Raw genomic sequence first — 15,869 nt, forward strand, 5'->3', positions numbered from 1 at the left:
CTGCATCACTGCTATACAAAACTATTATTCAGTATGAAGGGAGCGACACTCTTCCCTCCAACCAAAGAAGAAAATATAACGATGTTACAGGTTTCCAGTTTCAGAGGGAAGCAACAGATGAGACAAAAAGAAGAAGAATTGCTAAATGTTTGTACAGCAGTGGCTCTGAAAAAATATAACTTTACTTCAAATAGAAAATTGTTTTGTTTTCTTCTTCTTCTCTCTGTAATTCATCAAGTAACAGAGACGGAAGAATGAAAGTAAAAAGAATCATTTGTCATCAAAGTAAATTCTACATCTACGCTTCACTTCATGGAGGAAACAAAACAAAAACAAAACAAAAACAAACTGTTGTACAACGTTCAGTCGTTGGACCGCTGAGTACCTCGGGGTTTCTCTAAAGTGCATACAGATAGAAAAATAAGGGTTTCTGAGTCACCACTCGTCAGGAGCTTCAGCCAACAGCGTCACTGTGTGTTGACAGCGGTGAAGCTGCAGCAGAGTCAAAGATACTGGAGAAGTCTCGTGATCCGACACGTCTCCGCTCGCTTCATATCTTATCGGATATTTGAGTTTAGCTAATTTTAAATATTTTTTGCCCATTTTCATATTTTTCTGATCCAGTTCTCATTAATCATTTATCAAATCCATATTTTATAAAAAAATGTTTTTTAAACATTTATGCAAAAAAAAACAAAAAACAAAGCAATTGATGCAATTCATACTTTTTGAAAGCAAGTGGCCTCAGGAGAGAAGATGATGTTTGAGCGCTCGCAACAGCTGGTCCAGCACCAAAAGGCGCCGAAACCTACAAAGGTACTTGAAGTAGTTCAACGACAAAGTGTCCAGTCGGTCGGGCTGAGGCCTCATGTTTAAGGTGTGTTGGTACGTGCTTCATTTTTATGTCGGTGGCACGAAACTTTTCCGCCATTTTGGTCCCCATTCACGTGGAGGATTTTATCTTCCACGCATCAGGAAATAAAAACTCTCCCTGCAGCACAAACACCTGCTGGTTTTACTATTAGTTTTTCTTATTTGGTGACAGATTTACACCAACAGCTTCGGATGGGGAGCCGACAGATTTCTGCACTTTCTGCAGCTGTCACACCGCCTGATTTTTAACGTTCAATTCAATCCCTTGACTTGTAGCTTTGTTGTACTGTGCTTGTAATCTAAAGTTTCATCTCTGTAATCTCACACACCTGATTTTAGCATTCAAACATTCAAACCATTACAGACGTAATTCTTTTATTACGTGTGTGCAAAACTTCCTCTGTAAATAAATGAACCTCCTTCTGTGACAGCTGTATGTTAGAGAAGTTTCTATTTTGCACGTTACATCGTCTGTATATGCAAAGAGTTGCATGTATTAGTCCTAATTACAGGTTTTGATTAACGAAATGTCGACTGTCGATATGATGGAAACCTGACTTCCTGTTTTTCTACACATTTCATTTTTAATTTAACTTCATTAGGATTTGGTGTGACACAGGTGTTAGAAGTTTCAATGTCTCATCGTGGCTCAGAAATGTTTACTATCATCATCATCATCATCTCGTGTTCGTGCACGTGTGTGTGTGTTTGTGTTTGTGTGTCTGGCCGGTTAGAGTCGAGTGTCGTGGACATCGTCCTCAGCTTCCTCCGGCAGGGACGAGATCTTGGCGGTCTGCGGCGCCGCCCTCTTGCTGGAGTTGAGGCGGTGGAGTGTGGGGAAGAGGCGGAGCCTGTCTGCGGCGCTCATGGCCTGCTTCAGGTGGCTGGTCTCGTTCATGAGCTTCTGGATGGTGTCGTAGCTTTTCATGGAGCTGCCCTCGATCATCTGCGCGGACAGGAGGGACGAGAACGTGGCTACGAGGTTTTGCTACATCGGGTTCAGGCTACAACCACCAACCAACCGCACTCACACTCAGCTGATGTGTGTGTGCTACAGGAATAACCAGCTTAAAATCTCTCTCTCTCTCTCTCTCTCGCTCTCTGGTCACAGTGACTTGCAAGTCAGTAGTAACACTGAGGTCACTTCCCTCATGTTATTGTCACACTATGTGCATTACTAACATCCAAACAAACACCTCAGCACACGTGTGCACACATCCTCCTGCCCACACCCACAATAAGGGAGTGGAGGAGGATTTCTTAAGAGTCGATCAGGGCAAAGCATTTTCATCAGCTCTGTCACCCCCGGGCGTTAAACTGTTGATAATAAAATAACTGTCCCGACTTTAATAGAGACTGAAAATCACCACAAATGAATCCAGGACTCACCAGGAAGGACTGACACTCGAGCAGCGGCTCCACTCTGTGTTCTGACAGGATGACGGTGCAGCCGGAGAACGCCTGCTTCAGAGTCTTCCTCAGGACCTGTAACGTTCTGCTCAAACACACACACACAACCATCTTCATCATCATCATCATCATCATCATCATCATCAAAGGCCGTCTCTCTCCACTGCTATCACATTAGCTTAGCGTTCTGCTCCTGTTAAAGCTGACATGAAAGAGGAGGCAGCGCTGCCCTCAGGTTAAACTGGATTGCTCATTATAGGCTTCATTTACCATCATGACCCCCCCCCCTTTCACATATGGCTACACACACACACACACACACACACACAATATACAGCAGTTCAGAGTTACTGTAAGCACTCTAGATTGTCACCATATGCAGTGACAGGAACACTACACATGCTGGATTTGGGTGACTGATGCTGCACAGTGATCTCACTTCACCGCACGCCCCCCCCCCCACACCGTGCAGTAGGAAGCTCCTCGCTTACAAACACTATTTATTAAAGCTTCTGGTGTCTCACACAAAAAAATCCCACAGGGAGAAACAGACAAGCCGTCATGGTGGCGAGGAAATGTGTTGTAGCTCATCGCTCCAATACAAACACCTACATCTACCTGACGCTGCAGGTGACATGAAATACAAAGAAGAGTGTAAACAGAGGCCTCATCTATCCGAGCCTGTCTGCAGCATTATCTTGTCTCACACACACACACACACACACACACACACACACACACACACACACACACAGTGTGTCGGCGTCCATACTGACATGGGGTCGAGGTAGGCGGAGGGCTCGTCCAGCAGCAGGATGCGGGCCTTGCTGAGGATGGAGCGGGCGAGACACAGCAGCTGTTTGTGTCCGTTGCTCAACACGTTGCCGCCGTCCTCCAGCTGAAAGTCCAGCTTGTCGGGAAACTGCTCGATCACGGACTTCAGACCCACCTGAGGACACGCAGGACAGATTCTTGAGGACAGTGTCCAGCGATAAAGAGGCATTAAACTTCCTGCTGCTTCGTCTTAATAAGATGAGTCTGACCCTGCAGGACGTGGCTGGTGGCACAGCATCATATAAAATGCTTATTATAACAGCAGAGCAGCAGGATGATGGTCCTTCCATCAATTAGACAAACAATGAAAAATAACCTACGTGGTAAAAACGTCTTCAACATCTTATTTCTCTGATATTCTAGCGGCATGAAAAGAGAAGGAACTGGAGAGGAAACCGGAGGCTCACCTCCTCGGCCACCCGCCACAGCTCCTCGTCGCTGTAACGTCCATGTGGGTCCAGGTTCATCCGGAACGTCCCCGTCAGGATAAAGACTCTCTGTTCCATCAGGAGAGAATCAGCAGACTGGGTTACACAGGTTGCCTTAAAATTAGTAACTAACTATTTTTTCGGGCATTTGATGCAATTTGATGTTTCACAACTTCACAACCAACTGATGACGTTCATGTTTATTTGCTTTGGACATAAAAAAATAAATAAAAGAATGTGCAGGTGATTTCAAATTGTATTTGTGGTTGATTCGGGTTTATTGTAGGACTTCCTGATCTGGTCGGGTTTGTGTGATTTCTTTTAATTCTGTCTTAAATTAGTTAATTTAATAAGATAAAATCGTCCTTTACTAGTCCCACAGAGTTACAGCAGCAACATGGACAGTACAACAACAAATAAAAAGAAAACTGCAAAATGTCAATTTAAAATACTTTAAAATAAAAGATAAATAATACATAATAAATATGTACAATTAGATATTTAAATATACCAAAATGATCATTATTCATTTCTGTGTCACAGAAAAAAAGAAAAGTCAACAGAAAAGTTTTTGAAGAACCCTTAATCTTAGGATGAGTGATCTCAGATTTAACCGCTCTGGTAACAACATAAACAAAGCGTTATCTGTCTAGATTTTTTTCAGTAGTCTCGGATGCTGAACCAGACACCGGACGTACCTGCGGCACCACCCCGAAGGCCTTCCTCCAGGTGTGCAGGGACACGGAGCTCCAGGAGACGCCGTCAATGGAGATTTCTCCATCCGTGGAGGCGAGGCGCAGCAGGGCGGAGAGCAGGGTGCTCTTCCCTGAACCCGTCCGACCCAGCAGACCCACCTGCACAGACACACCAACAGAACGCAGATATCTTAATCTGCTGAAACATATCAACTCATTTCTAACTTAATGAACCACTTTTAACACATGTTCCACCCGCAGAGTATTGTATATGCTGCATGTACACACTGCTGCTCTCCATCCTCTCTGCTGCAGCTTCCAGGCAACAATTAGCCCATTTATCAGGAGGCCACAGAGCAGCTAATGGGACGGGGCTGAAGCACTGACACTTACCGAGCTCTGCTGGCCTCCAGGATTCATAATGCAGAGCTCATACTGACTATAATTACTGCCAGGAGCAGAGAGCAGAGAGCCGACAAGTTGTTTGGCCAATACTGCCTGAGCTCCACTGCCCTAAACTGTAGCTCAAGGAATTTCAAACCCAGATATTACAGATGTGAGTCTATTTGTTGCTGCTGTTTATAATAAGACCGTTCTTGCTCATTTAGTCATTACAATCATTTGTTTTATTAGCACAGCTCCCCTCGGGGTCTCGCTTATTTACCATTTGTTGATTGTTGTTGCCTCTGTTGTTTGGCCCAAGAGAAAAATGTCATTTTTCTTCATTTGCACGTTGATAAATGACAGTAAACAAAAAACTTAATTACCTGCACAAATTCCTCTAATTTGTAACTTTAACTGCATTAACTGATTTTTTAAATAAGCTGTAAACAAAAAGACAAATATTATCAACAAGCCGTTGCCTATTCACACATCCAGCAGGTAAGGAGCTGCTGTTGTTCTCATGTTCATTCGTATCGTATGTGACCTCTATGACCCTTTAATGTCGGCGCCCCCCCTCTGAGCCAAACACTGGTCTGATGTTTTAAGATCCAATAAAGCAGAACTAACATACGTCACTCTGCCATATTTCATTAAGATCCAGTCACACACACACACACACACACACTCGTCACTCAGGACTTACGCTCTGCCCCCCCTCCACAGAGAAGGAGATGTCGCTGAGGACGGCGCGTCCAGCCTTGGTGTATTTGACAGTGAGGCCCTGGACGTTCATCTGGCCGCGGTTGGGCCAGCAGTCGTGGGCGTGGGGGTTGTCGATGACGAGGTCGGGGCCTCCTTTACCGCCAGATTTCCCCGGCAGCGGCTCCTCCGGCGGCAGATCGATGAATTTGAACACCCGGTCCACCGAACGCATCTGAGAGGAGGGAGGGAGTTTTAGGACACAAACCAGCAGCTTTCCAGTCACAACTCTTCTACACCTGTAGACGACCTCTGCTCCTGGAGCGGGAGAATTAAATCACTTACTGCTGCCGTCAGTATTAAGATCGTTTCTCTTTGTACTAAACAACATGAAACTAGTTAGAAGAAAGGGGGAGAAGGATGAAGGATCTCTTGCTTCTTTAGCTAAAAAAACAAAGTTAAAACCCACTGAAATATCAGAAATACATATTCTCATAAAGCTCAACACTGAATAAAAGTTTTAGGAAAGGAAAACTTATTTTATCAGCTTCTCTTACCGTCGCTGGAAATGTTATCTTGTTGCTTTAATGATTCTCCTTCCCAGCTCACATTTGAATATCAGTCACACTGAAGAGCTGTGCCAACTCCCCCAAACACACACACACACACACAAACATACACACTCCATGTGTGTGTGTGTGTGTGTGCTGAACAAAATGTCCTGCACTGTGATAAGCTCTGTCGGCTTCACTAACCAACATGAAGGGAAAACAACCACAGGACGGGTACAAACAGGTTGAAAAGATGCCTCACGAGGTCTTCATGACTTTCTGAGGTACCTGCAGCTCGCCCTGCTCTTCCTTTCACCCTCTACAACAGCCTATGATGATGATGATGATGATGATGGGAAGAGGAGGTGAAGCCATGTCGACTTCTGTTACTCAGAACAAGAAGAAAAATCATCCGACTGACACTTTTGTCCATTTTTTTGTCCATTGGGTTTTCAGGTTTTAAAATGTCTAACATCACAGCTGTTGCAGAGGAACGACTCACTGACCAACAGCAGAAAGTCTACAGATGTTTTTCTTTAGAGGGACTTCAAACTCCAGCTAGATGTTATCAATAACTGCAGGTGCATCCTTTCCAAATAAACTATATAAATCGTATTCAGCGCCACAGCACAAGCTCTCTAGACAAAGGCGTGCTGAGATCTCGTCTGAAAAGGCGGCGGTTGATGATTGGTGGCACTATGGTCTCCAATCATCCAGAGTGTAGGTGTGTGTGTGTGTGTGTGTATGTGTGTGTGAGTGTGTGTGTGCAGGCAAACTTGAACAGGAAGTGTGGGAAAATCTGGGAAGGTTGAACGCCAGATGTGCAGAGCTGCAGACGCAGGTGTCAAAAAACAAACCCATACATGTTCAGGTAGAACCACTTCTAATGTGTGTGTGTGTGTGTGTGTGTGTGTTTATAACGTTTCACACACACTCTCGACCGGCCTCTGGCTGTGCGGTATTTGGATGTGAGTTCGGTCGTACCGCACCGTGATGCAAACGACGACAGCCGTGTGTGTGTGCGTCTGCGTGAAACACATACCAGTCCGTCTACCGTGATGCTGGTGATGACGGCCCATTGGAAAGTCCCCAGGATGAGCATGGCCAGGGCCACGATGATGCCAACCTCTCCTGGTTTGTCCTCTGTAGAGTACACACACACACACACACACACACACACACACACACACACACACACACGCACACACGCACATACACACACACACTAAGCCATTGGTATTGTCCAATCAAAGCTGCTCTCTCTGATGTCAGAGCGGCACTCAGGTGTTGCAGCTCGGCTCCTGGCTCTATTAGAATCTAATGAGCTGTGAAATGACCCTTTAATCTGCGCTCCACATAAACACAGGGTATGACGCAGCAACACGTGTTGAAGTGTGTGTACTTGTGTTTCCCATTCATTTAATCAAACAAACGCACGCTTCCTTTTTTGTACGTGACATTTTATCCGGCCGCATTCCAACAGTTTTGATCAGACAAACTGTTCCGTAATGATCCCGGTATCTGACTCTGCACAGTGCGTCACGCAGATAACACTGAGGCTTCTCCACTTCACAGGCCCCAGTGGCAATTACAAGAAGTTCCTACTCACAGTGTCAGCTGCGCGACACTGGTTCGAAACCTCAACTGCATCAAAAACAAATGATGAAAAGATTCTGACGTCCAGGAGGAAGTGATCAGGAGACACCGGTAAGTGGAGCAACCAGATACCAGCCGAGCTCCTCCCAGGCATCAGTCCCCAATATTCTCAACCAAGTCTAAAGACTTTGGGTCGTCAGTGGTTAAAAGTTAAAAGTTGTCTTTGCTAACTGAGTTTAGAGCAGGAATTCTCTGAATCAAATAACCCTCCCCTCTGGATAAAGGTTCATCGTCCCAGAGTGCAGAACAAAACGGTATGAAGAGAGCGATCCCTCGTATGAATAAGTTCTAGTAATTTCTTTATTTCTTTATTTTTATCTACCTTGTGCACACGGTGTCGTCTGTGCCGACTGAGACTTTTTTTTTTTACTGCAAACCAAATTTACCTGCAGGTGCAAATGAAGTAACCTAACTTATACTTTTAGGCTCAAACTCATTAAAATCAGTTTTTCCACCCACGTTCACAAAACCCATCCCGTCACTCACGGTTGGTTCCCACGGCGATGAAGGCGGCAGCGCTGAAAAACAGGACGAAGATCATGTCGCAGCGGAAGAGGAACCAGCGCAGCGTCGTCAGGTAGTGGAACCAGGTGGCCGTGTGAGTGTTCAGCGCCTTGTGGAAGAGCATCTCGAAGTAGGTCTGACGCCCAAACGCCCGAATTGTCCACAAGCCCTTGATCGAGATGATGAGGTGGGAGAAGATGGGGCTGCGAGCTGCAGGAGAGCGGAGGAGAGAGGGCACATACAGTCTTTTAAAAAACAAAAAACAAAAAAAAAAAAGGGTTTGACATTCTGCAAGTTGCTCAACAAAATATTAGTTTAGTCGGTCCTATCAATAAAGCAAATGAAGCGCAACAGAAGCGGCTCAGATTAGAGGTAATGAGAGGTCCGGTATGCGATGAAAGAAAAAGAACAAAAAGTAGGAGAAGCAGAACGTTTTCTTGTTACTGGGACAGACAACCTGCGTCAGACGGAAGCGAAGGGAAATGAGACAAAACCAATTTGGATGATTTTACTCAATCAATCATGGGATTTATAAGGAGGAAGGCAGATGAGGCATGACAGAAAATAAAGGATTGTTGGTTAAAAAAAAAAGAAAAAAAGAAGAAGAAGAAGAAAAAGAAAAAATGTTGCTAATGAAGAGACTTGGAGGTTTTTGTCTGGAGCTCAATGAGCAGAGAGCAGCTCCTTGGGTAGAGAGAGATTTTATTGCCCCCTGTGAACCTGCACGTAGTCCGAGGTCCTCAACACAGGAAGCTGTTCTTATGTCGAGATGTGAGACTAAAGGGGGCGGAGCTTTTGCTGTCAGGGCGCCACAACTCTGGAACGACCTGCCCCCCCGATTGGTTGAAAGGAATTGAGGAAGTAAGCATTAAAGGTTTGCATTCAGACTCAGTCCCACTGCAGTGTGTTCATAGCTCAAACTGTCCGATAAGGTCGGGCACGCTGCAAACGTCGCAGAGTCACAGGAATCCTGGTCAGATATCGACACAGACCTCTGAGTAACATCCCGAATAAATACCTGAGTGACTAACACACATAACTTCCACTGCGTTTTTGTCCGACACGCCGCCACGTGACGCGAGCAGAGGGAGAGACACCAGGATGGGGACGGAGGAAATCCCGGCTCGGCTCATTTCTCTCTGACCCCGACGTGCTCTCAGCTGCTCCGGAAAGACCTCGCCACCGCCGTCACCCAAACACACATTCAAACGACAGAACCAGAGGAGCAGAGCAGGGAAGTGTTCGTCAGCAAGTCCAGTGACCCGTTTTTTTGTTTGTTTTTTTTTACTGGTGTGAAATGAATTTAAATTGAACTGAAATAAATGTACATGCTCTAAAGTATATTGTTGTTTTTAAGTATCTTCTTGTGATGTATAAATATTTTCATACACTGAAAAGGAGATCAAGTTACTTCACTGTTTTTGTCCAAAGCAACTTCTCAGTGAGTGTATTTCACCACCAGCACAACACCTGCATTATTCCCTATAAAAACAGCTGTTCAATTGTTCTCAGAGGGGAAAAGAAACAGCGTTTCTGGAAAGAGATGCTGACATGTAATGTTTTGGATGTCAGTTTCATCCAATTTCAGTTCACGCACCAGAATCATACAGAGCTGGAGATAGAAATATCTCCCAAACTTCTCCGTTTTCACGTCTAGTTGCCACTCGGTTCGTGAGAAAACGAGAACTAACACAATCTCTGTATTTATTGCATCATATTTTTCAGTACTTCCCGTCAGTACGTAACAATAATCCTAAATAAAATCAATGTCAACCTCCTGTAGCACAATTAACTTTTTTTAGTTTAGTGTGTAACGCCTCTGCAAATGGACACAAAAAAAACATTTTATAATTTATGTCCCCAGCTTTGGCAAGAATTTCAGACTTGTTAAATTAACTTGCTCTGTAAGACTCTGTATCTGCAGGATACAAACACAGAGAGCTGGTCGAGGCGAATCTAATAAGAGTTAACTACATCCCCTAAAAGTAACGCTGATCTCAGCAGTGAATAAAACCTGAGCATCTTATCACTTCACTGTTCAGCTTCGTTTCCTGTTCGGCAGATTTACTTCTGTAAAAAAAAGTTTTAAGATCAAAACAAGCCAAAACAAGCTTTTTTAGAAACATCTTAATTCCTTTCACAGGGACACAAAACACGTGGTTAATTGGAGGATAAGATATTCTATTCACTCGGCCTCGCTTCCTTTACCAGCTCCCGCCCCTCTGAGGCGGTCCATCCATCCTCTCCCTCAGCCCTTCCTCTTGTCATGTTTTTTGTTCTTCAGCGTGACCTTTCCCCCCGTTGGCCCTGGGCCGTCCACCATCTCCGTCTGCTGCTGGGCAGTTATGATGACTGTGGCGTTCGCCCCCCACAGTCGCACTTCCTCTGTTCACTCTATCGGTTTTCATCATGTTTTCACTTGAACTCTTCCTGAACATTTGTCATTTTCATTAACCGTACCTCTGCACAACCCCCCCCCATTCCCGCATTTGGAGACGAAATATATTCTGTTATCCCAACCTAAATTGGATTTCAAGAATATATTTTATGTTTAAAATACAATTTTAAGCTGTTTTTGGCAGCCGTTTTAGATATTTCACTAAATTTTGTTTGGATTTACATATTGCAAATGCACATTTTCCTTTTATATGAGAAGATCAGTCTCCCTAGTCAGTACTCTATGTCCCAGGCATACAGATAAATAGATCCGTGCACCTGAACATCACATCCTGGTCACCTGGAAGTTAAGACACTCTCCTGGCTCTCACCTTCAGCCTCCAGCAGTTTGAGTTGCTGTCCAGTTCGTAGGAAGTACTTCCTGAGGATGACAAAGATGACAGCCAATGGGATGGCAGCGATGAAGATGTACGGCCGCATGATGGACACCGTGAAGATGGCGCCCGAAACGATCAACGTCAGCTGGTGTGAAAGTAAAAATAAAAAGGTTAAAACACATTTAAAGAGCGAGTTTTTGTTGTCGGTCAGGTAAATACTATGCTACGTAATGTTACGTCATCCATCGGTGCTGGTTAAATACCTGTATGAGGTCAAACAGCACCAGAGGCAGCATGTCATCTATGGTGGCCATGTCTTTGGTGAATCTGTTCATGATCCGACCTTGAAGCGGAAAAAATGACAACGTTACTGCGACAGTGAACGTGGTTTAAACAGCTGTGGTTCTAACAGAAAATAAAATCAAATAAAAACAAAAATGGGCGAACACGAGCATTTATGATATTTACATTTTCCTCAAACAAAAAAATACTGAGAAACTTAAAAAAGAAAAAGCACCCGTCTTCATCGTGTTGAGCACAGCCATGGGGGCTCGTAGCACGGCGCTAAGCATCTGCTCGTGCAGCCGTTTGGACACGGTGAGTAGCGTGTGCACGAGCGGGAGACCCCTGAAGAAGCCCAAGGCCAGCACGCTCTCCGACGTGGCCACGTAGATGTAGATGATGTAGTAGGCGCTGGTCGGCGTGACGATGACTGCCAGGTGGACGGGGGGCGACGAGGCGTTCGGGTGCTGCTCGCTGATGTAGTTGGGGGAGGAAGGGTTGGCGCCGTCCCTCCAGATGGTGCTGGTGGAATGAAACACAGACTGGATTTTTAGACTGGGAACAGAACGCACTGGAGCCCTGAGACTTAATAAGAGTATAAATAAGGTTTTACACCATTAGAAATCTTGAATTTAACAAAACACAGGATGAATGATTGAGAAATACATGCAGAAATCTTTTTAGTTTATGATACTTTACACATAAAACACAAATAAGGAATCTTCAACTCAGAAAATCCAACATTCAAAAGCAAATTTATAATTTACTTGAACATTTAAACCCTGTTTTAACATGTTTCACATCTGTGACGTTCATATACTTACACAAATTGCATTTAAGAGTCAGTTATAAGAACTACTACAAAAGCATTGATATAAAAATATGATTCTACTAAAATGATCCTCATTAAACATCCTCATCTTGTGTGTTAAAAACTACTTTAGCTAATAAATGATCATTTCTAGTATTTCTGCAGTGGAAATATAAGCAAATATTGCAAATGCAAACAAGGCAGGGGGTTTCAGCACAGACGGGAACAACAAAGTCTGTTGTACACTAACACTGTCTTCAGTTTTAGTCTCACTAACACACCTAACAGGGTTTTTGAGATTGTGTCCAGGTCTCAGTGAGGAAACAGATTTCACACCTTTCTTGTAAAATAGCTTACCCCCTCTTTTTTTTCCTTTTTAAAAATGGTTGACTATTTAATTGCTAACTTTTATTGAACATAATCATGATGGTAACTATTATCTTCTTGTCTGTGCTCGTAATGTCGGTGAGATCCGTCTATAAAAGGAATCTGGGTTTTACTTTCCTTTCCAACCACTGCCTGTTTTATTCCCTTTTTTGGGGATTTTTCTGTCATATATTTTAGTTGATATGCGTTAACACAATAAAGGCATTTAAACTATGTCCTTGTCTCTGTGCGAGTGTGTCTGAAGGAAGCACAGCAGCTTCCTTTGGTCACACTTACTCAGTAATGAGGAAAATACCAATGACTGAACCAGCAACCTGCAAAAAAAAAAACACAAACATTTATTGTTGATTAATTTTACATGATTTAAAAACAAGAGAAAACAAAAGACTTGACAGTGGTGGCAGTTTAACCTCGATGACGAAGACAAAGACGATGAAAATGAGGACGTAGACTAAGCTCTTGTTGGCGGTGATGTAGCGCAGGTACGTGCTCCATGAGGTAGTTTCAAAGATGTTCTGACGTTCATCTGCGAAGCATTGCTGAGGAGAAACCCAGACACAGACACACGCAGCATCAACTCTGATAAAATGTCCAGAAAACTCAACGGGAACATAAGATGATCTTACTCGTGTGCTTCTAAATGAGCGATGAAGAAGGTTCTCACAAACACCTACCTCCATGTCTTCTTCATCCACCTCCTCACTAATGTCATAAACACTGTCCTTGGATAAGCGGCGGGCGTAGATGTCCAGCTCGGACACCAGGTCGCACTGCGGCGTGATGGACAGCTTCCTCCTGAAGGACGACTGCATCTGCTCTCGGCGCTCGTGGCCCTGAGCGTTGGTGATGAACGCCAGGACGGACTGGCGCCTCTGCCCGTTCAGATGCTGCAGCCCGTGGTGGTACAGGTTGCTCCTGGGGAGCACCTCCTCTACCTGGTCGTCCTCAGGTACGACAGAGAACTTCCTCTCTGAAAGTTCGCGGACCCCGTCCTCTATCGTGGTGGACTGGGGCGTATTTGTCTGTTGCGAGTTCCCGATGAAGGAGAATTTGCGGGCGGCCGCCAGGGGATTGAGGATGAGGGACTGTTTGCGTTTTTCTGGGTAGCCATCGCCCACGGGATGGCTTTGAGAGCCAGAGTGGATTATGGGAGGCGGCTGCTGGCGGAACGACTGTCGGATCGGCTCTGGTCCTCGGAAGCCGGCGGTTTCGTCGATGGAGACCCTGCGGAGAGTTTCTGTGAGGATGGAGCTGCGTCGCTCCGCGTTCATGTTGTCGTAAGCCTCCAGGCCGAGGAGGAGGGAGCTGAAGTCGGGCCGCTGGGCCTGCAGCTCTGAGAAGGTGCCGTAGAAGTAGCAGTCGCCGTTGTGCAGCAGGAGGATTTTGTCCGCTCGCTTGAGATGCTCCAACTTGCTGGTGACCACAATCCGAGTCTTGGAGGCCATAAGTTTACAGACGCACCTGTGTAGGGATTCAGAAAAATGGAGATTTTCTTTTGTAAACCAAGCCAGACTATCAGAAAAAGGAGTGGCTGTTTATATAACAAGAACAAAGGAGAGCGAGGTGTCAGACCTTGAAAGAATGACCCACATTCAAAATCTAACAAGCTACTGTCTGTTTATAACCATAACTGCGGTCGGGCACACCAGAACGCTCATTCAGCAGAGGGATTTTGGCGGCTTTTCCCCTTTGAAGGAACGCCAAAGTCAACACTTTAACATCATCAAAAGATACTTGTGTCTTTTCAAAAAAAAAAACAACATTTCCTGAGAATGTTACAGTGTGATGAAGCAGCCGTAACTCACCACAGTCGACCTGATTGTGGCTGAGACAACAAAAGAAACTTTGACCTTGAACTTAAACTTCAGCTCAACCACACCCCCCCACCCCCCCACCTCCTCCACATGAAAGCCTCTCTGTTGGGATACACACTTCTCAAAGATCTCTTTCTCCGTCACGATGTCCAGGTGGGTGAAAGGTGCATCCAGCAGGTAGAGGTCGGCGTCTTTATACACGGCTCTGGGGTAGAAAACACACACACACACACACACACACATTCACAGTGAGTTAAGAGAGAAACATAGAGGAAAGGAAAACACTGGGGGGGGGGGTTAAGGTAAGAGAAAAACAGAATAAAAACAGAAAAAGATAGAGAGGAAAACTGCACAGTGTAAATGAGGAAGTCAGATCCCTGAGCGGATAAATCAATACCCGTGAATATTCTCTGCGATGACGGAAGCCAAAACCCGATGAGTGGCTGCAAATTGATGCGAGGACACTAAAGCAATAAATAATGCACGTGAATACGAGGCGGCCTGACTGTAATCCACGCGGAGATTTAATGGAGTAATAAAGCCGCGCTTGAGGCCGTAGAAAGCACTCGTCATTTAAAAAGCCAGACAATAAAACACAGTTAGTTCAGTCAGACAGACACACAGATAAGAGCGATAGGTGATTGTTATCAGGTTATAATTATGTACAGCAGAAGCTCGGCTCTTTACAGCGCTGGGAACCATCACTGAAGCTCCGCCGGAGACAAATCAAATCCTACATATTTGTAAATATAGATGTTTTTATTGGCTTTCAGCGAATGGAGCCTCTTACTGTAGAAGTGGGTAGTACTGATAATATTGATAACAGTCATTTATGGCCCTGAAATTGAAATTGAAATTCTCTATTTATTGATTTGTGAAGACATCTGATCATTGGTAAAGGCTGGAGAAGTGAACACGTGTTGGTTTTTAAGAGAGAGAGAGAAGAAAAAAGAAAGTTGTTTGGTGAATTCTTCAGTCGGTTATTTTCCGTGAGGAGCTCCCTCTTTGATCCATGCACCGTGGAGCACCTGATATTTTGGCCCTTTGATTTCCCTCTTAAGAGGAATAAATGCCCATTTCTCAATTGAAACACAACACAACACAAGACTGTGGTGAAGAAACGGGAGATGTTGCTGTATTTGTCTTTTAAGAGCTCAGCATTGATCACAAGAGCGACTCCGGTATTTGTCCTTTCTCTGAATCACGTCCTCTTTTTGTCCATTGCAAAACAACACGGTTAAATAAAGCAGAGGCAGTAATTATAACTAATCAGCAGAGGTGATCTGCAACGACAGACAGGAAGTACCTGGCCAGGCCGAGGCGAGCCCTTTGACCCCCGCTGAGCGTCACCCCTCCCTCGATGAGGAGCGTCTTGTCTTTCTCGGGCAGCAAGGCGAAGTCCTAGAGAGGGAAACCAGGGGGTCAGCGGGGTAAACACACACACACACACACACAAACATACATGCATTTTTTTGTTCCGACAGTGAAGACGGTGGAACCAACTCTTCCATATCAGCCTCCACTGGCTTCACTGTGGTTGTCTATCGAGGTAAAACTGATCAGTTCTGCTTCTTCTTTCGGTTCCTATTTATTTCTTTTCTACATTTTTGGATTCTTCGCCCGCTGCACTGCCTCGGTACGTCAGTTAAATATGGAATAACCAGGGCGCCTGGCGCGCTACCGGTGAGCTAAATGCTGCAGTTACTGAAACTAGGTCAGTGGTTTGAAGACATACTGTAAACCTTTAACTGTATCCACTCATTGCTG

The 15,869-nt window shown here is 44.8% G+C and overlaps 1 protein-coding gene across 1 annotated transcript in view; it reads right to left on the bottom strand.

The window, feature by feature from the left end:
• Nucleotides 1-653: 653 nt before the first annotated feature.
• The window catches only part of cftr (cystic fibrosis transmembrane conductance regulator), a 32,599-nt gene continuing 17,383 nt past the window's right edge, over nucleotides 654-15,869 (bottom strand). Inside the window, exons 12-27 of the mRNA XM_022743595.1 lie at nucleotides 15,409-15,503; nucleotides 14,221-14,307; nucleotides 12,963-13,749; nucleotides 12,699-12,827; nucleotides 12,565-12,602; nucleotides 11,326-11,612; nucleotides 11,072-11,151; nucleotides 10,803-10,953; nucleotides 8,017-8,244; nucleotides 6,917-7,017; nucleotides 5,328-5,558; nucleotides 4,244-4,399; nucleotides 3,525-3,614; nucleotides 3,060-3,232; nucleotides 2,263-2,368; nucleotides 654-1,819 (exon numbers count right to left, since the gene is read on the bottom strand). Coding sequence (XP_022599316.1) covers nucleotides 1,604-1,819; nucleotides 2,263-2,368; nucleotides 3,060-3,232; nucleotides 3,525-3,614; nucleotides 4,244-4,399; nucleotides 5,328-5,558; nucleotides 6,917-7,017; nucleotides 8,017-8,244; nucleotides 10,803-10,953; nucleotides 11,072-11,151; nucleotides 11,326-11,612; nucleotides 12,565-12,602; nucleotides 12,699-12,827; nucleotides 12,963-13,749; nucleotides 14,221-14,307; nucleotides 15,409-15,503 — 2,955 coding nt within the window. The 3' untranslated portion in view covers nucleotides 654-1,603. The remainder of the gene's footprint in view (nucleotides 1,820-2,262; nucleotides 2,369-3,059; nucleotides 3,233-3,524; nucleotides 3,615-4,243; nucleotides 4,400-5,327; nucleotides 5,559-6,916; nucleotides 7,018-8,016; nucleotides 8,245-10,802; nucleotides 10,954-11,071; nucleotides 11,152-11,325; nucleotides 11,613-12,564; nucleotides 12,603-12,698; nucleotides 12,828-12,962; nucleotides 13,750-14,220; nucleotides 14,308-15,408; nucleotides 15,504-15,869) is intronic.

Source organism: Seriola dumerili, unplaced genomic scaffold (genome assembly GCF_002260705.1).
Source record: "Seriola dumerili isolate Sdu_G_001 unplaced genomic scaffold, Sdu_1.0 BDQW01000070.1, whole genome shotgun sequence".
Classification (NCBI taxonomy): domain Eukaryota; kingdom Metazoa; phylum Chordata; class Actinopteri; order Carangiformes; family Carangidae; genus Seriola; species Seriola dumerili.